The sequence below is a fragment of the Hyaena hyaena genome, unplaced genomic scaffold, assembly GCF_003009895.1.
Source record: "Hyaena hyaena isolate Hyena2069 unplaced genomic scaffold, ASM300989v1 scaffold_141, whole genome shotgun sequence".
NCBI classification, from domain to species: domain Eukaryota; kingdom Metazoa; phylum Chordata; class Mammalia; order Carnivora; family Hyaenidae; genus Hyaena; species Hyaena hyaena.
This window is the reverse complement of record NW_024080773.1, coordinates 1726407-1747776: the sequence shown is the minus strand read 5'-3', so window position 1 is coordinate 1747776 and position 21370 is coordinate 1726407. Positions and strand designations below refer to the sequence as shown.

The following is a 21370-nucleotide window of genomic DNA, read 5'->3' as shown; positions in this document are numbered from 1 at the left end:
ATTTTTACATTTCATGTTTTGAGGCTGTTATTGAGAACATATATATATAGATTTATAATCCCTTCCTGCTAAATTAATCCTTTCATTATTGTGAAATATGCTTCTTCATCTCTAGTGATGTTTATTTTCTTAAAATACCCCGTGGTTTTAGTAGAATGACGTCCACTTTCTTTCGGTTTCGGTTCCATTTTTTCATTTAAAACTTTTTTGTTCCCATCTATAAAATTGGTCCTTGTAAGATGTATCCACTTTCATTATTTTTTTACTCAGCCTTTATCTAGTAATTGGAGTATTTCATCTATTTAATTACTGTTACATCTTGGCTTCAGTTGATCATCTTACTATTTGTGTTCTATTTGTGTCTCTTTTTGTGTTCTATTTGTATCTATTTGATACTCCATTTTTCCTCCATAAACTTTTCATTTTTTTTTTTCACTTATCTGAGAGAAAGAGAGTGTGAGCAGGGGAGAGGCAGAGAGAGAGAGAGAGAGAGAGAGAGAGAGAATCCCAAGCAGGCTCCATGCTGTCAGCACAGAGCCTGAGGCAGGGCTTGAACCCACAAACAGTGAGATCATGAGCTGAGCCGAAATCAAGAGTCAGACGCTTCACTGACTGAGCCACCCAGGTGCCCCAACTTTTCACTTATTTATGTTTTATTTCTCCTGTGGCTTCCTCTAGAAATTACAACATGCAGTGCATCCTTGAACTTGCAAAATTAAAGATCAATTACTACTCCCATCACTTCTCAGTGCAGCGACCTGACAACACTCTTCTCCCTCTTGGTACCCTCCTGTCTTTCATATTATTATTAGATGTTTTTGTTGTTTTATGCAACAATCATTAATATAGACTTAACTTCATATTTTTCCTTTCTGTGATGGAGTTTCTCCCTTATATTTCAATTGTCTAGTTCCATTTTCTTTCTTCCCAAAGACCATATTTTAATGTCATCTTTAGAATGGTCTGTGGGTGACAAATTCTCTAGCTTTTGATTCCCTGAAAATGTATTTATTTGCCTTTATTTGCAAAGGGTATTTTTGTCAAGTATAGAATTCTATGTTGGCAGTTTTATGTTCTTTCAGTCTTTTGAGGCTATCATTCTATTGTGTTATGCCTTCTAATGTTTCCATTGGAAAGTCAACTGTAGGGGCGCTTGGGTGGCTCAGCTAGTTAAATGCCTAACTCTTGATCATGATCTTGTCAGCTCTTAGATCATGGTTTGTGAGGTTGAGCCCAGCGTGGTTTGTGAGGTTGAACCCAGCGTCAGATTCTACACTGACAGTATGGAGCCTGCTTGGGATTCTTTTTCTCCTTCTCCCTCTGCCCCTCCATCCCTCTCTCTCTCTCTCTTTTTCAAAATAAATAAACTTAAAAGAACAGTTGACTATAATCTTATTGTTGCTCCTCTGAAGATGATAAGTATTTTTCTCCATCTGCTTTAGGGGATTTTCTCTATTTTTGATTGTAAGAAGCTTTACAGTGATGTACCTAGGTTTGTGTGTGCTTGTGTTTCTATTTGTGGTTTGTATTTATTGTGCTAGTGGCTTATGGTGCCTCCTGAAATTGTAGCTTGATAGATCTTACATCAGTTTTGAAAAGTTCCCAGCCATTGTCTCTTTAAATATTGCTTTTGCCCTCTTCTCTCTTTCTCTTTTGGGCTTTTGGGACTCCAATTAAATATAGATTAGACCTTTTCTTTATGATCCCACATCTCCTCTTTCTTTCTTTCTTTCTTTCTTTCTTTCTTTCTTTCTTTCTTTCTTTCTTTCTTTCTTTTGGTGTTTTTAAAATTATTTTTCTCTTTTTTGTCTTCCAAGATTTTATTTAAATTCAAGTAAGTTAACATATAGTGTAGTATTGGTTTCAGGAGTAGAATTTAGTGACTCATCACTTACACATACCAGTGCTCATCCCAACAAGTATCTTCCTTCATGACCATCCCCCATTTAGCCCATCCCCAAGCCACCACCCCTCCAGCAACCTTCAGTTTGTTCTCTGTGTTTAAGAGTCTCTTATGGTTTGCCTCCCTCCCTCTCTGTTTTTATCTTATTTTATTTTTCCTTCCCTTTCCCTAAGTTCATTTGTTTTGTTGCTTAAATTCCATATGGTGAAATCATATATTTGTCTTTATCTGACTGACTTATATTCACTTATCAGAATATACTCTAGTTTCACCCATGTCATTGCATGGCAAGATTTCATTCTTTCTGATGGCTGAGTAATATTCCATGATATATATACCACATCTTCTTTAACCATTTATCAGTTGATGGATATTTGGGCTCTTTCCATAATTTGGCTATTGTTGATAGCACTGCTATAAATGTTCAGGTGAACGTGACCCTTCGAATAAGTATTTTTGTATCCTATTCTTTTTCATTTTTAATTCTATTTTCTTTGGATTTATCATTTAGTTTACTAATTTTGTCCCCTGCCATTAAATATAGCTACAGAATTATTAAAATCCAGTTACTGAATATTTTCAGTTCTAATTTTCAATTTGTTTCTTTTATAGTTGCCAGTTTTCTCTTGAAGTTAAAGAACCAATGTTTTCATCACATTCCTAAAACATACTTGTCACAATTATTTAAAGTCTATCAGGTGGTGGTGTCTTGGTGGCTCAGTTGGTTGACCATTGGACTCTTGATTTTGGCTCAAGTCATGACCTGACAGTTGTGGAATCGAGCACTGTGCTGGGCTCTGTGCTGAGTGTGGAGCCTGCTTGGGGTCCTCTCTGTCTTTCTCTGTCTCTTTCAAAAATAAAGTAAAATTAAAATAAAATAAAATAGCTTTTTTAAAAAGTCCCTATCAGGTACTTTCATTATCAGGGTTCCCATTAGTCTGTGTTTGTTGTATGCTTTTATTTTTTCGTAGCTTGATGTTTTATTGTCTCTTGGTGTACCTGTTTCTGATTGAATCCTGGGTGGTGTGTGTGAAAACAGAGCTAATCTGAGACTCTGGCTTAGTGATCTCCCTCTGCTGAGGACTTGCTTTTGCTCTTGAAGAGCAGCTTGACCCACTTAACCCTCATCATGGATCCAGCAGGTTCAGAGCATAGTTTCAGTCTTCAGAGTGCTGGATCGTTATCAGATTTGGCTTCTTGGCTTTGAGCCGGTTTGGCCTGAACTTCAGTGTGGTCCCTCTGGCCCCAGAAGACATTTAGGAGCTTTGCCTAAGCTTCTTAGCCTCCCAGCTTCTAATTTATGCTCCATTATTTCTCTTCCTTAGGAGTGTTTTGTAGCATGTATAATGCATCAAGATCAGTGAATGTTGGGTTTACCTCTCTGGACTTTGCTCTTCTCTGAGATGTTAACCATTCAAATGCTACTGTCCAGGAGCCTTAAATGTTTTTTGGAGGCGGAGGTCAGGCCTTTCTAATGATTCTTGGTGGGGCCCTTTGCCAGCAACAAGCTAATCCTTTATCAATAGAAGAAGTTGATAAGAAAAACTCTTGAATAAACATCAAACAAGTGCTGTCTAATAAAAAGGAGGATAATTGGTTGAAAAGGAACAAAGAAGCTATTTTGATCCACAGTATTGAAAGTTTTGAAAATAATAAGATCTCAAAAGTATTTTTTAAGAACTTCAGGAGCTTGGGTAGCTCATTCAGTTGTGTCTGACTTGGAATCAGGTCATGATCTCATGGTTCATGAGTTAAGCCCTGCATCAGGCTTGCTGCTGTCAGCACAGACCCGCTTGGGGTCCTCTGTCCCTCTCTCTCTGCCCCTCCCCCACTTGCACTCTCTCTCTCTCAAAAATAAATAAACGTTTAGAAATTCAACGTACAGTTTTAGAGCAACACTAATGTTTATTTTAATTTCTAACTTGAAGAAAATTGGATAAACTTTATATGCTGTTAGAAGTGGATGCCAGTTCTTGGCTTGAGTGACCCGATAGTTTTCCTTGTGATGACTAATGTCAAACAGGTGATCAACACCAGCATTGATGGTCAATAAGTTAACAAGCACTTCACATTTCAGATACTTTGATAAGAATCACTATTTTCTAAAGTAGTGTGGTCCCATCTAACTGTATAGATGCCCACTTTCCTTTTGTCGGACCAAAGAAGTTCTAACAAATAGCTTGGTCATTTGAAGATGCGAAAATTAATGTTGAACGGAAGCCAGTATGATTTACCTGCTACTTTCTTAAGGAATGTGTTAAACAAACATATTCAAGATGTTTTTGCTTGCTGTGGAATAGAAAATTTTACCAGTAGAGGGTGCAATTGTACCTTTAGTTCTGTATTTTAGACCTCAGAAATTAGTATTTAATAGTTGAGGGAAAAATGTGAAGAATGTACTGTTTGTGGAAGCTGTGTACTATTTATGGAAATGGTGTATATGGTATAAATGGTAATTTAAAGTAAATGGTGCAATGGAGAAGTATGCATTTCACAACTGTTTGCTTACCTTGTACTTTCAAAAAGTGACAAATTAAAATCTCAATTAGAACCCATTTTCTACCAAATATTTTAACTGAATAAAATATTTACTGTATAGAAAGGTATACATATTTAGATATGATGTTTTTCTTTTATAAAGTTTAATTATTAGTAATCATATATATATTTACCCCTTAGGAAATCCTGCATCCAAAAAGATTATATATTGATAACTGCGATGTGAGACTCCTGTGTCTTGGGAGGAAAAATAAGAATAAGAACCAGTAGAGAGAATAAATTCAATGTCAAGAGAGTTCTTATATTTACATAGTTGTTAACGTTCAGGTTTTATCGGAGATTCAGAAATTTCAGGCGGTTGCAAATCAGACTGCGAAGCATTACACGGTTGCATTGTAAGGCCTCATGTATAAAGACTTGTGGTTTGTATGTGTATAAAGCTTTGAGTCTTCATCTCCAAATCTGACTCTGTCCATGGAAGAGGAGGTCTCCTTTTATTTCTTTCATAGGCAAAGTTTGAGCTTCGGTTTTTCTAACTTCGTCAAAAATTACCCTTTTTGCAAAACCTATATTCAAGTACAGTAAGCTTGGAGAACTTATGAAGTCTTTTTGCAGACTTTTTGAAATTGTAGGAGCCATCTACCTGAGAAGTACTCTTTTTTTTCCCCCCTTTAACAAACTACTTCTATCTTTGAGTTTCGTGCAACAGCTGTTTAACATTGAGATTAGTGCTAATACCCGAAGGTTAGGGCGTCAGTGTTCAGTGGACTGGGGTGGTAATGTTCTGATTTTATCTGAAAGGGCCAATTTATTTTGATATTCTGAAATTCTATAGGAAGAGCCAAAGGAAGTACAAGCGAGAGGGGAAGGAGGTAAGTGCATCTACTTTGTGAATTAAATTACTGGATTAAAAGTATTTTTGGAGATTAATTTGGATTTTGAACTTTGTTTCAACCTGAACTTCCAAAGCTATTATAGATGAGGTGAACAGTGTAGGTAATCAGCACTGGAAAAACTTAACAATCACCTTAATTAGAAGCATCTGCTTTCAAAATAGTATCAGGTGTCATTAATAGTTTTTGAAAAGATGTATTAAGGAGGACTCTTAAAACAGGCCAACTCCAAATACAGCAGTCAGCTTTTTTGAAGGAGTAGCTAGAGCTTGGGGAGAAACAAAAGAAAGAAATTGCAAAATTGATGGTGTTATAGATGCTGCCAGTGTTACATAAAAGAGCACTGAACCTTGAAGACAGTGTATTATAAGCCTAAAAGTAAGAAAGACCCTGGGATTGTGGTGATTTAAAAGTACATTAAGAGAGTAGATTGTCTGGGTGCAATTTTTTTTCAATTTATTTTGACTTAAAAAAAAAAAAAGAAACTCATTTCTCCCACCCTCCCCACCCCTCACCTGTGGCAACCACCCAGTCTGCTCTTTGCAGGTTTCTAAGTGTAATTTGAGAAGGTGACAGGGTATCCAGAAATATTATTTCCTATATATATTCAAGGTGACAGGTAGCAAGCGGGTATCATGGATCTTCAGCAGGTGGATATGTTCAAAAAGTGATGTCTGTGTTCTTTTTTCCACCTAAAAAATCCACAGTTTTAAACTAAGCCTGTGATATATTTGACTTATTACATACAGAAGGGACATGCAGAATTATGGAGGGCTAAAGCATCAGTTGTCAGAAAAATCACCATGTGATCATTTTCATGTCACCTTTTACTGTCAAATGACAGAGAAATTCATTACCTGTATTCACTTCAAAGCTGTCTTTACCATATTGACATTGATTTTCATTATATATATAATGAAATATATACACATATATACAGTTGAATATATATACGTATATTACAGTTGAATATATATATACATACACATATATACAGTTGAATATATATACACATATATACAATTGAATACACACACACACACAGAGTTAATCCTTATAAGGGGCACTGACCCAGGAAAGTGCACGTGTAATTTTTGACTCCCCCAAAACTACCAATAGTCTCCTGTTGACTGGAGGCCTTACCAATAACACCAACAATGATTAATATATATTTTGCTTGTTATATGTATTGTATACTGTATATTACAATAATTAAGCTAGAGAAAAAATGTTATCAAGAAAATCATAAGGGAGAGAAAATACATTCATAGATCTATACTCCGTCAAAAATAATCCACATGTAAATGGACCTACCCATTTCAAACCTGAATTGTTTATTCAAGGGTTAACTGTGTGTGTGTGCATATATATATATATATATATAAAAATATATATGTATTTATATATATGCATACATGATACCATGTATTCCATTATCACACACACATATCTACATGCATGCAAACACACACACACACACATTCCAGGCTAATGTTGATCACAATATTTTAGTTTTAAAGGTTTTGTGTAAGGGAGTTGTTTTCACTTTAAAAGCACTTGTCCAGGGGCGACAGATACCACAAATATTTCCTGGGAGAACATAGGGACTTGGTGCTCTTTCAAAAGCAGACAAACATGTGACTTGCAGACTTCTGGCCGGAGACCTGTGATTCAGGGCGGCTGCTCACAGGGGTAGTCACACTGAGTTTCCTGAGGCTGTGACACATGCCCTCCCAAATGACACTCCTGGTGAGGGCTGCAGATGCAGAGTCTGAAGTCCATTTCCTCCATACTGCATCCATGGATATTTGGTTCAGTTTGATGGTTTAATCTTTTGGTAGAGAAAAGGCAGAAAGGGACAAATTTTCTGTTCATTGGTGGAGGTGTGTTATAGATACTAGATAAATATTTCTTGAATTCATTCATTTAGTTAATGCAATTAACAAATATGTAAGAAGGGCTTACTTGTTGTAGGTTTTGGTGGATGAAATAGACATAGTTCCTTGTTTTCTTGGAGTTTACTGTCTAATGATAAGATAGGTAGCAAAATTCTATTGTAAGGAGAAATATCATGGGGATGATTTGGAAGGATTATCAGAGGAAGTGATCTTTGAGGAGAGAAGTGAAGACTGAGGTCGTCAATGACTTAATTACTCAAAAGATAGAGACGGTGACTGGGAAGTGATGGGGTCGAGATTTTAGGATTGTGAAAGGGGTTAGGTGAAGGATTTCAAAGGCAGAAAGAGAATCACCAGTGGAAAAGCTCTGAAATGTTAAAATGAAACTGCCTGGTGTCTGGAGATTTTTAAGAACTCAAAGGTCAGTATCACACTTACATAATTAATTATTAATCAATTGCTCTCCTGATTTCAGCCCGATTGTAATTTTTCCATGACCATTTTCCCAGCCGGAGCAGCAATCCAGTGACCCTGCCTAAATTTAAAGACAGGACATGTGACTGTGGGTCAAATGGCAACAAAATTAGTCCTTCTTGTAAGCCTAGACCAGGCATGTGCTTTGGTCTGCTGTCATTGGCTGTGGCCACAGATTGGGTGAATTGTGACTTTAAAGGGGGAGATTAGCCCTGTTGGTGGATCAGAAATGAGTGTTCTGGTATTGCTGTGTATGCAGATACCCGTGAGAAATTTCACATACGGGGAAACTGCTCGTGATTTTTGATAAATTGTCCAACTTACCTTTAAACATTCACCATCATAAAGACTTAGGTTTAACAGTTAAAACATTAGGTGAAAGAAAGCCTAGTTGTTTAAATCAACTGTGTATATTTACTCTATATTTATTTTAGAGATTCATAATACATATTGGAAATTTAGAAGTTCTTTGGAATAAATACACAGAAAGAATTTTGTTTCATTGAACTTTTCTCACTGTCTCCCAAGCATTTTTGACTATGGAATATTCCCCAGGCCCCATTTTTAAGTAACTAGTTAAGTTCCTTAGTTCACACTTGGAGGAAACACTGTATTGTAGTCTATGCTTGGTTGTTGAGAGCTCTCAGATTACTGGATTCCAGAAAGGCTGTTCACTGACCACTGAGTTGAGCCTGTTGTACCAGCTATTACCTTATGCTGTTCCTTGGTTATTTATGTTTTTTTAATTAATTATTCTGATTTCTCACAATCTGATATTCCCTGGTCGCAGACTATGAAAGTCGTGCACTGTGTTAAAAATTCGCTTTGTAGAGAGATTGGTGATTAAAAGAACATGTACTGAGAATATTAAAACACAGTTCTTTTTAGGGAAATACCAATGTAATAAGATTTTAAATGCTGTACGTTCCAATGCATTTTGAAGTATGTCTTTACTGTCTTCCTTTGTGAGCATTCTTCAAGTACTCCACTGGGAAATATTAAATGAACAAAATCATCTTTTGGCACATTCTGAAGTTATTATTACCTTAAAGACGTCTCAAATGGTCGAAGACTGATTACATGATTTCAGGGACTGAAACAAGTCTCACCACCTGAATTTCGAGAGTTTTATGTAAGCTTTACGGTGTTCCCTTTTAATTTGTACAAATTGGAGACATTTTTTCCTCTTTCCTAGTATGATGTCTTTCATATCACAAGGGCTTTTAAAACCTTGTAAAGGAAGGAAGCCTGGGCTGCAGTGCCGGAAAAATGAAAAAGTAAGCTGGACGGTTTACTGCATTTCCCCATTAGATTCTGTCAAATCGGGTGGAATGCGAAAGATTGGGGGTGCGTCCACCTCATGTGTCCCCCTTTACTGCAACATAAATGAGGGTTGATTAGGAGGGTGTGGTTATTATTTCACACCTGTGGTACACGCATGACTTTGAGGCACGTGCAGGCACACACACGGACGCGCATACACAGGCATGCGCGCATGCACACACGCGCACGCACCGTCATGTCCTGTAGACGCCCATCCACGTAACAACGATTCCTCACGGTTCAAGTGTCAGGGGACGCACGATAGAACTAATTGGACATCTTAAAGACCCTTTAATATACTTTCTTCTCTGCAGCAAATTAAACGTTATGAATTGGCTTTAATAGCTATTACCTCGGAAGAGATAGGAGGTAGGATTTTCATGAGCACTGAATCAGGCTTCCGTGTGCACTGATAGTAAAACACGAGTGAAAGAAACGTACCTGGAAGAACGCGACGCTTGGGAACACTTGGATTCCAAACTTGTTTCTGCCTTGAGTGAGTTGACTCAGGTGGCCTTTAAATTTCCTTAAATTTAAAATCAGGATGTTGAATTACATAATCTCAGTGGTACATTTCAGCTACGATTCTGTGATATTCATTATTGGTAAAATATAAGGACACTTTGGCCTTTTTTTTTTCCTTTTGTTTGTGGCTGCAGGTGGGGCAGGGTGGTAAGCGCTAATGGTCTTTAAGTTCTCTGTTTTGGGAGTGCTGGTGACAGAGGCAAATTTTAAGAAAACGGCAGCGTGCATGTGGAAACAGTCTTGGATTAGGTAAGCTTCAGCTCTGTGACTCAAAGAGTGCTTGCTGTGTACTGATAGCGGGTCTGACCCGGGGAAACTGCAAAGTGAAAATAAGCAGTTTCACTAAGTTCCCTATGTTCCTAACAGCAGCAATTGCTTTTAACATTCTGCAAATAAGTGTTTTGAAGACTTTCCTGTCATTTTTTCCACTTAAAATTGGTATTCGACGTAGATGCTTTTCCAGGAAAGATAGATGGTTAGAATTTTGGCTGTACTGTATTCTATGGAAAACTTAGATGAATTTTCCATAATAACTCCCTAAATTAACTTTGATATTTGGGCAAAAACATTCTTACGTAATGCAGTGACTCAAGACTGATACTGAATATTCTGCCTAATGCCAAAAATGGGTAAAAGTCTCTATTTGCTATTCATTTATATGGGGCATTCGTACCTACCAGATCACGTTATGCCTGTGCTTTGAAAACTGATCTTTTAAGAAATGGAGTCTGGACCAGGGAGACATTATTGACATCTGTGAAAGATGTACATGGGGCAAGGTGACTGATAATCTTATAGTTGGTTGCAAATGCCTAGTGACAATATGTGTGTCATGGGTCCCCATTTGGGTCTCTGTCCTTGGTCCAAGGGTATGCCGTCAGAAACATCAGGTGCCATGTCTTGGCCCGAGAATGATGTCCATTTGTTTTACCAGACTACCACTTCATTTGCCTATCGTTAAAGATGGATTTCTGGATTTCCATCTCAGGGTGATTGCATAAAAATAAAAATATCAAGAGTTTCCTGAATTTGAAGTTAGGTGGTATTTACTTGGTCCTTAAGTTCAAGAGGAGGAAGGTCAGATGATCAGAAGATGCTTCCCTAGTACCTCTTTCTGTTTCTGCCTGCAATTTCCTCTTTCCTCCAGATCTCTGGTTCTCACAGTGCAAACAAATGACATGCTATCTTCCTCTTGCCTAATCCATTCATTTGACTCCCTGATAAAAACCCAGTTCACTCAAACTTCTAGTGTCTTCCTTCTATCTTTAGTACTTTCTCACTTTACCGATTGTAGAAAGTTCACTAGCAAAATGTAGTGCTAGTTTTTGCTTTCAGTTTTGATTACAAAACATACAGGTTGAAAATGGCTGAGTTCTAGTAGCTGTTAAATGCAATTTAAAATAAGAATAACAACCAGCATTCATGGGCTTCAGATCTGTTCTTCTATACGCCACATGGTACCGAATATGCTCTCAAATGAAGACTTACCTTCCCAAATATTTTGGACTATTGTGTGGAAGATACTGATGCATTAACTTACGAAATGATGTGCATTTATAGACCAGAAGAATCATTGGGATAGGACTGAGAACTACATTTATTAGGCAGGAGAGAAGTTACAGTGTTGCATACTCATGTATGTATTCACTGGGCTTAAAAATGAGGCTGAATAATATTTTGTGAACAAAGCATTTTAAATTCCATCTTCTGCATTTGGAAATTCTCCATTCATGAAAAAATATGGAAAGCCAAATTCCTTCCTTCTTAAAAACATTTGATTTCTTCCATTATTTGGAAACGTTATTTGGAAAGGGGCAGCTTGTTGAAGAGTACAGAGAACCGTTCTTTTTGCAGACAGTGCATGTGTTTTCATGAATACTACTTTGGGTTCCATAATAACACACCATCATTTTAAGCTGTGGAATATAAGAATTCATTTCAACTGATATTAGGCATGACACTAATTCGGTATTAAACTCTAAGCACATTAGCAATTATGGTACAATGCACTATTACTTTCCAAATCTCTGCAGTACGTTGTTCATCATTAATGGTTTCTGTTTTTTTTCTTTTCCATGCAGAATATATCATGTGCAGAAGTAAAACTTCAAAAAGCCAAACCATTAGAATTTTTACTTATTTTAAATATGGATTCCTGATGGCCGAGTCTATACACCAAATATAATCATAAGAGTAACTTAATTCTGTAGGAGTTCATCGAATAGCAGGTGCTTTAGTTGTTGTCCTTTATCTGTAGAAAGCCAGTATGTCTGAGGTCCAGATTTTTATAAAGACAGCAAACCAAAGAGAGAGCCTAGAATCTTTATCTAATTTATCAAAGTGTGATTAAAATTCTGTGGTCTGACTTATGCCTTATGTAGCCCCGAGGCGGTTCCTGTGGTATATTATTATGCATTGAAATAGGATGATTGTTTTCTTCAAATGTCTTCCTACAAACAAATGTGTTAGTGGGTTTGCAGTGTGCCTAAAATAATTGGTATTATCATTACAGATGTTCCTAGGTTTTACTTTCCTATCTGTAAATTTGAAAGCAAAATTTGAAAATATTTCTAAAATTGGGAGGCTCAGTAATCCCGAATAAGATAGGGTGACCAACTGTCCAGGACCAAGGGGTCCGAAGAATTCATCTTTAAAACCAGAAGAGTCCCAAGCAAGTTTAGTATTAAAGCCAGGACAATCCTAGCCCAATGGGTGCGAGTTGGTCACCTGAAATCAGGATGAAATGGTGCTGGAGTGAAGACAATTTTGGCAAAAAGAACTTTCAAGAATTCTTCTTTCTGCTCTTTCAGGATTTCCCAATTTTTTCCTCTTTCCACCTACGCAATCCCAAAGTCAGGCTAGTTAATGTTAAAGATACTTTAATCTCTGTGGATCGAGGATCAGGGCATTAGCAACATCTGGAAGTCCTGCAGAAGACAATGAATGCCAGAGAGTCCAGGAATGAGCTCTGTATCACCCAGTTAGGATTTGAATCCAGGTTTTGCCCTTCATTAGGTGAATGGTTCCATGCCGCCATTTTTTTTCCCAAATGTAAGTGGAAATAATAACAAAGACCACCTGGTGGGGTTACATATACAGTGTCTGTCCTGCATTAAGAGTTCAAGGAAGTTAGTTACTTTTATTGTGACCTTAAGATTAGCAATTTAGAGCATGCCAGTATGTCTACCAATAATGGTACCTCTCAGACCTAGATTCTTAGGGGTGCTTGTTTCTTGTAGCATATTTCTGTAAGGGGTGGCTTCTACCACTTACAGCGCTCAGGTGTGTTTGGTTTGTTTTTGTGTTTTTTTCCCTACTCAAGAAATGGCAGAGGAAATTTTCATACTTAGGACTCTTCCAGGAAATGTAGCATCTGTGGAATGGACACCCAGATGACAAAATTATCACAGCCCTTTTGAGGCTAATTATGGCATTAGTGAAGGATGATAGATTCTACAGACTTTATTTTTTTCACAACCAGTATCATGATGAAGCTGCGTCACTGAATGCCTCATTAAATGGTTCTGAGATTCCCTTAAGAAAGCATGATCAAATGTATTCTCAGTCATGAGAGGTGGGTGCCAAGTTGAGGAGCATCGATAAGCCACAGTTTGGGCTGGTTACTGGTAGGTGGCTTCTCTGAGGGCTGGGACAGAGAGAGACTAGCAAAAAAGCCTCTCGTGAGTTGACTCTGGTTGTGAGTTGACTATGGAATTCGAGAGTATGAACTCAGTTCCTTCAAAATTGCATGAATCTGTGAGTTAGCATTAACATGGAGGCTGCCTCCCCTGGGACAGGCCGTGGGCGGGCTCAGGAGATGTTACTCCACTCCATTTCGACTGGTTAGTCACTGCCTGGGAATCAGAGAGTAACTTGTGCCTCATCTCTGAGCCTCTGGTTTACTTTCCCATGAGACACATAGTAAACTTGTGGAAATGTTACTACAGGACCTTGATCTTTCTCATAACATTTCCAGCATTTACCAAGATAGTAGCAAAGATGTTGAGAGAGAGAGAGAGAGAGAGAGAGAGAGAGAGATTGGGATCACTCAAAAGATGGAGATGCAAAGCCAGGGCCTTCCAGATCCAACCATCAGTCAAGAACATCATCGCAAAACGTACTTAAAATATTTATTTTGACTTCAAGGATGGAGAAGCCAAGACTTCTGGATTTTGCATGTACGATCATAAAGTCGGGGAATCCAGTTATTCTTTTGGTAATATAGGCTAATATAACCAAATATATCTTGAATACTTTTTTTAAAGTGTAAGGCGACTGTAATAGCAGTGATGTGTTTTGGCTGCTTACTTTCTTTGCATGTTTGGTAGCAGGGTCCTGATTCTCAGGATAGGATTCCTCGTGGAATATACATTTTGTATCATAATAGTTAAATGTAGGATGGATACATCCTATAGTTGCATGTAGATAGGAGAGCTTAGTGAAAATGATTTAAATACCTCAGTGTAAAAATTTTCACTTGTATTCAAAATACCTGAATATATATATATTTTGTTTGAAGGGCTATTTTTTAATTTCCTTTGTACATGTTGACATGCTTTCTCAGAAATGAAGAAGAATCTTCTTTGTGCTGTGCAAAGACATTGAGTAACTCCATTTAAGCCTCAAATGAACCTTAAAACATAACCCTGCTTAGAAGTTGCCTAATGATATCCCCTGTACCATTGCTTCAGGTATATTTTTAGATATAAACTCTCGGCCTCAGAACCCCTATATAGATCTATAGGAAAAAGGCATTCAGTTCTAAACATTTTCCCATGGGATTAAAGAATTCCCATAGGTTAAATAAAATAAGAATTTGGCCTCTTGCCTGGGATAAGGAAATTGTCACATATGCTCTCTTTAGAATAGAGCCCTGTACAAAGCCACAGTCCTTCTACTTGACTTAGTTTTAATTAAAACAACAATTAGAACTATTTCACTGCTGTCAGTATTTGTAAATTACTCATGTTCTGTTCATTATGAATGAAAATGTTTCGGGAATTAACCACTTTGTGTATCACATTCTGAAGTAAATGTATTTCCCTGTTGGAAAGCAGAACATTTAAGTGTCTTCTATCATCTGATGCTAAGAGCATTAGATCATGATCTGAGTGAAAAATGTTTGGGATTTATATCCTTTGTCATGTATGCCTCTAATAACAAACAGATACACTTGGCGTCAAAATGTCTGTTTAATGTGCCGTTGGCTAACCTGTTTCTTTTTTTCCCTCTTTGCTGAGATAGAAAGAGTTGTGTATTCAAAAGTAAAAGCAAAGAATTTTTGAGACTGATATATTCATTCTTGGCTAAGTTTAGATTGCAGTGAATAGTTCTGGATTGCAATTCGATTTTAATGTATTTTCTATCAGCTTTGTTTTACTGTGAAGGAATGGCCCAGTAGAGCATTGGTTTGTAACATTGAGTGCCCAAGAAACTAATTAGGGCTGCTAAAAAAGATGCTATAAAGTTGGGCGAGTCGATGAAGATTTAGATAAATATTAGGAATTTAGGTAAGTAGTAAGTAAATATTTGTAGGTTCTAAACATGTGTTCAGGTGATGGGCGAATTCTCCATCCACAGAGAGCTTGCTTAGTTGTCATCATTTTAGGAACTACTAAGTGGGCGAGCTGAGGCGGCTGCGTGGAGGTGGGGTGGTATGGCGCTATGTTCCGCAGCCCATCTGGGCGCCCCCCTCTCCCTCTCCACAGTTTGCGTCCTGCCATTCAAGTGTAAGGATACAGTTCTAAGGGCTTGGTTGCCAGAGATGGAATCTTTTTGAAGATCTAATTCCCTTTCACGATGGACTTTTTGGAGCTCAGCGATGATTTTTCCTGCGCCCCCCTCCAGTCCCCCACCCCGAAATAGCAAATGGCAGAAGCGAGGCCATCCATAAAGTCTTCCGCAGACACCGGCTCGGGTTGGGGTGGATAGCTGAGCGGCCTTCTAGGGCCCAGATCTGAAAGAGAGTTCAGGAGTGTGAGTTCGGAGGGGGCGGGAAGGGGGGCAACCAGCTGGGGCCGCAGAGGGCCGCCCGGCTGGGCGAAGAGCGCCAGAGGCCCCGCCCCCTCGCCCCTTCCCCAAAGGCACCTGCGCGCCGCCGGGGAGCCCTCCCGCCTGCCGGCTCGTCTCCTCCGGGAGGCAAGTTTGTGGTCCAGCGCCAGCCACCTGTGCGAGGCGCTCCCCGCGGGCAGGGTGGCGTGAGTGAGGACAGCGCGCGGCCACGCAGCTCGGGAGCCTCCGGCGGGGAGGACGCCTCCGGACCCCGGAGCGCTTGGGCTGCCGAGCCCGCCCTGCCCGGGGACGCGCGGCCTCGAGGCCGGGGCGCTGGGGAGGGGGCTGTCCTCCCCTCGGCGTCCCCCCTACCCCCCCTCACCCCGAAGTGGCGCGCCCGCCCGCCCGCTCCGCCCCGCCTCCGGCCCTGCGCCCGCCGCGGCTCCCGGCTCAGTCCCGGCGCGGACCAGCCGCCTCGCGGCCCCCGCGCTCAGCCTCTCTCCGGCGGCCCGACAAGTGGGCTCCGCGCGGAAAGTCGGCGCCGGAGCGGCGGACTGGGCATGCTCAGAAGCCAGGGCTGGCTGGCTCCGGGCTCGAGTAGGAAGCGTCTGCACTCGGGAGGCGGCGGCGGCGACTTTGGGGAAAGTTGACCGGAGAGGGGAGCGAGCCCCCAGGCGCGCGGCAGCGGCGGGGAGGCGGCCCGGCGGCCCGGCGGAGCATGGGCACCCTGCGGGATTTGCAGTACGCGCTCCAGGAGAAGATCGAGGAGCTGAGGCAGCGGGATGCCCTCATCGACGAGCTGGAGCTGGAGTTGGACCAGAAGGACGAACTGATCCAGAAGCTGCAGAACGAGCTGGACAAGTATCGCTCGGTGATCCGGCCGGCCACCCAGCAGGCGCAGAAGCAGAGCGCCGGCACCTTGCAGGGCGAGCCGCGCACCAAGCGCCAGGCGATCTCCGCCGAGCCCACCGCCTTCGACCTCCAGGATCTCAGCCACGTGACCCTGCCCTTCTACCCCAAGAGCCCACAGTAAGCAGGGGGAGCGGCGCCCCGCGCTGGGGAGCCGCGGGTCTCTGTCGTGTGTGTCGGCCCCCGCCCCTCGCGCTTGCCATGTCTGTGCTTGGGCTCCGAGATGTTGCGTTCGTTCTAGCGGGCGCTCCTCGCGCGCCCTGCACGCTTCTCCGAGCCACGCTCGCTGCACCTCCGTCGCCTTCCTGTCTTTGTCAGATGTCAAGCTGTTTTTCAAAAAATAGACATACACGTTTATGTGTGCCACCGCTGTACATAGTTTGAACGCACCCCAGGTGTGTGTCCAGCCGTGTGTGTGTGTGTGTGTGTGTGTGTGTGTGTGTGAGCGAGCGAGCGAGCGAGCGTGAGAAGAGGAAGAAAAAACCCCGTCTCCCAAATGCCCTGGCAAACCTGCCCAGCCGGAAAATCCTAAATGCTAGGCTCATCAGACTTGAAATGAAATGCGTCTGTTGTCACCCTTACTTTCTCTGCTCTGGTGGCTCTCCTGGATTTCTCTACCTGCTGGCGACAGTCGCCCGCACCCCTCAAACCTGATGTGCTGTCATCACCAAAGTGTCAGAAATAAGCAAATACGCATATAAAAGGGAAGATTTTTTTTTATTTCTCGAATTGGATGGTATTTACAGCCCGCAAATGGAAGCCTAGTCTGTTGATTGAAAAAAAAATGTATATATTTTTTCTCATAACACGAGAGGGAGATGGTTGCTTATTTTCCTTAAGGAATTTGCATAATGTTGCCGATGAGGTGCCGGGGTCTGCAGGGAGGGCTGCGTGTTTCCGGGGTCCAGTGTGAGAACTACACTTACCTTTATTGACAGCACGAACACATTGTTTCTCTTACTCCTGGCTTCTGATGCAACCGCTGTGGTGTGGTTCCTGCCTTTGGAGAGCTGTGTTCTGATGTCAGTGGGCTTCTTAACTTGGGTAGAAAAATTGAAGACAACTTGTTATACCCCGCTCAGGGCAGGGACCTTAGTGAGAGCAAAGTGGCAGAACTATGAGATTAATGTAGAATGAGGGAGAGCAACCAAATGGATGGTGTTTGTAATGGATAGATAATGCCATAGCGATAAAATGAAAGATTTTGCTACTCTCCTCCTGACTACATCACACTGGCTGGATGACACGTGTTACATAATAATGCAAGCTTCCTTGGAACCCTTCGCTTCATAAACACAAGGAATTAATATAAGGAGACGGGGCACACATGTGGTTGTCTCCATCGGTATTTATCAGATGTGGGGGAGCTGTCGAGCGCGTACTAATTATACTTCTGGAAACTTAGAGTTATACCTTCATCTGTTGGTTGCCAGAGAGCTTTTGCTGTTCCCCACGCAGGGTTAGCTTCAGAGGGAGTTTGTATTCTCCGAGAGTGTGGGGAAGAAACAGTGAGGATAAACATTTCTGAGATTCTGAACTCACCAAGTTGCCCTGATCAGCAGACTTAGATCTGCCTTAGAAACCTGGACGATTCACATCTATTTTAACTTTCTCCAGTAAATTAATTTGCAGTCCTGACATGCTCGCCTGTTTTAGCTAACGAGGTACGTGGCCATCTCTCCTGGGCCAAGTTTTGCATAATGAAAAAATAACTCAAAGACAGCTCTCTGCATTCTTAAGCATTGCATAGGCTCTCATTTTAGGATCTACAGGACTTTGGAATAACACAGAAAAAACTTCACTTTTATAAAAAGACCATTTTAATAGGTTTTACAATGAAGCATGATCAAGCCAGCTGATAACTCCAGTTAAACATTCGATCAGAGCATGTCTGAAGGAATACAGGCAGTAGGAATGAGCTGCAGAATGTGGTAAGTTGTAGAAGTCTCTTCACATGGAGGACAGCTAGATGTTTGTTTTTTTTTTAAGTCCAAGGTGGAAACTGAAATCAGTGTGGTGGCAAATAAGTCACACCATTCTTTTACAATAAACGTTTTATTTATGGAACAATGCTGTGCATTCTGATATTTATTTAATAACTTGTGCTTTAAAGAAATCAGCTTTTAAGGTATCACCATGATGATTTTGGTGATTCTGAGGGATTCTATTGAAGAAAACGATAGAATGTCTTCCAAGCTTGAATAATTTTGGAAAAACATCTGTTCTTTTTTCACACTTACATAAAGAAAACGAGAATAAAATTGGCTCAAGTGGCCGAGTGTACCTTTCTTGGAAGAGAAGTTACATTGTATGCAAAATGATTATACCTGTGGCTGAATGAGTGTGCACTATGGCTCCACAAAGGATTCGGAAGATTTGCCTAACCAACGAAAACTTGTTTGAATTTCCGTTTATCTGACTATGAATAATTAGATTATACAGACTTACTGGCAACAAGTGTTTATATTTCAGTTTCAGTGCAACTTAAATTTAGTTGCCTTTCTGAAACTCACACACAGATTATTGTGAGTTCGAGTTAAAAGGAAACCATCTCCGTCGCTGAAAATGGATTTCAGATTCACGTTCGTGGGAGCGTTCTGTTCTCTTTCCATCAGCTGTAGGAGACTGCCCAGCTCACGTTTGGTTCAGTTATCTGCTACATGCAAATATGTTCACTTTTTGGTTACTGAGGTTACCCTCTAAGGATTATAATCTTTAAAAGACTTCCTTTATTTTTTTTAGTGATTTCTGATCACTTAAAAACAGTGTTAAAATAGTGTAAAATGTCAATTATTAACCTGACTTGTTTTAACATTTTCAGTTTGGAATTTTCCCTGAGAGCTGGGGGAATTGGGGGGAAGGCTCATTCAGAGCCTGGGAGCCCCGCTGAAAGTGTGTGCGTGCGTGCGTGCGTGTGTGTGTGTGTATGTGTGTGTGTGTTGGGGGCAGGGGACCATCCTTGTTTGTCTCTTTCACACCAGCATAGAAATAGCCGTTAAGCCCTATGTGTGTTACCAACGTGAAGTAAAGAACTGTCGTGGAAATGGCACTATATTCCCCTGCTACGAGAACGTAAAACTCGTAGGCTATATGTTTTAAAATAAATTGAGCAAATGACCCCTTAAAATGAAAAAAAAAAATGCCCATTTTATGAGATCAGATAGTCTGTTGGTTATATATATAGGATGATTCTTATGGACTTTTAAAGTACTTTTATTGCAGGATCTTTCATGCCTGAAAACTGACTCTCTAGTAGGCCGGAACACTTAGTGTCTGGTGTTTTGATGCTGACCCTTTACCTACTGTAAATATTCTCAAATCTTTTACATTCTGCTGTGTCAGCCTTCCCTGTCATCTTAGTTGGATGGCATAGACTTAAGTTCCTATAAAAACTTGTTAGTGTCTCTGGATTTTTCTTCAGCTGGTGCTTTTCACCCCAGAGGTAACTTAATTTCAGAGAATGATGATGTGTTTTATAACATTTTCCTCTTGGGTTGTGAAATACTTGGGAAGAATAGAGGACTAAAAGAAGTATATTTTCTTATTTTTAGGGAGGTATTGATTTTTTTTTAATTTGTAATATTTATTTATTTTTGAGAGACGGAGACAGATCATGAGCAGGGGAAGGGCAGAGAGAGAGAGAGAGAGGGAGACACAGAATCTGAAGCAGGCTCCAGGCGCTGAGCTGTCAGCACAGAGCCCGACTTGAGGATCGAACCCACGAACTGTTAGATCATGACCAGAGCTGAAGTCAGACACTTCACCTGCTGTGCCATTCAGGTGCTCCGGGAGGCATAAATTTTTAACCAGCTCTTATAGGATCTTTCAAACCTGGGCAATAGTACATCTCAAGAGAAATAGAACCTTCCTAAAGGCTGTATGTTAAATTTTGTAGGAAAGTGGAGAGAATTCTAGAATTTTGTTTTCATGTTAGATGGGATATTAAAACGTAGATTTATTCAAAGGTAGCAATTCAATGCTAGTATGTCCTGCAGCTCAGTTCAGTACTCTGATGGGCTGTCTGCGACATGCAGCTAACCTGGGGGGTTAGAGGGGAGCGAGACGTAGGCCTGGCATCCAGTGGGTATTCTATAAAGTACAGAGAACGTTAAATCACAGAGGAGGTACCTAAAGGAGTTGGCAAAGTAGAATTGTGCTCATTGCATTTCATGGTATGGGAATGTGTCTTGGAGGCGAGGTGTTTAAAGTGGGTATTTGAGGGGCCGCCTGAGGCGAGCGATCAAGGGAGGAGGGGGCGCTGTGGGAATGGACAGGACCATCCGGTGGACAAGACACATGGGGGAGTGACAGCAACAAGTGGTGGTTCCAGAAAACCGTAGTGGGAACTGAGGAGAGGTACGTCTGGGCCCCACAGAATGAGAACCTCAGTTTCAATTTTGTAAAGTAGGCCAGAGGGCGTTTCTGCTTGTCTTTAGAATGTTCAAGAAACAGGTGCGTGTGTGTGTGCGCTCCACCCGTCAAGGACCCGGTGGTCCCCAGCAGTAAGGCTCTAAGTCTCCGGAAGCCCCTCAGCCCTGCGCCTCCTGGACCCCACGGTCCTGATGATAGCTATGACTGTCCCAAGGAGGCGAGACTTTGATGGCACCGAGTCACAACTGGTTCACACCCGCCCAGAGTTGGAGTCGCACTTCTAGAGAAACCAGCTTTCTCTTTCCTCTCACTTCACAGCCCTCCCCTGGAAGATCTCTCAAGTTGTGCCTGGGACACACACTGTAGAGCCCTTTGGGACCTCAGGGAACGGGGCCCACGGTGAAAATTGAACCCGAAGTTGTTTTCTGAAACTCCTCTTTCTGGTTTTCGTGGAGGAGTCAAATTCCAACTTCAGGCAGGTCTAATAGGCTGTCCAATTGCAGGTGGATCGCTAATTTGACCTCACGGGCCGTGCAGTTGAATTGAAGCAGTGGGAAGCTTTTATAAACGTGGAGGAGACCAGG

General features: G+C 41.0%; 1 protein-coding gene across 2 annotated transcripts in view; it reads left to right on the top strand.

Annotated features, from left to right (window-relative positions):
• Nucleotides 1–21370, top strand: part of PRKG1 (protein kinase cGMP-dependent 1) — a 1246601-nt gene that overhangs the window by 71825 nt on the left and 1153406 nt on the right. The window contains exon 1 of one of the 2 annotated variants that reach the window (XM_039238531.1): nucleotides 16225–16535. The exons of the other annotated variant lie outside the window; for it this stretch is intronic. Coding sequence (XP_039094462.1) covers nucleotides 16225–16535 — 311 coding nt within the window. Of the gene's footprint in view, nucleotides 1–16224; nucleotides 16536–21370 lie in introns of those variants that run through there. 2 annotated transcript variants of the gene reach the window in all.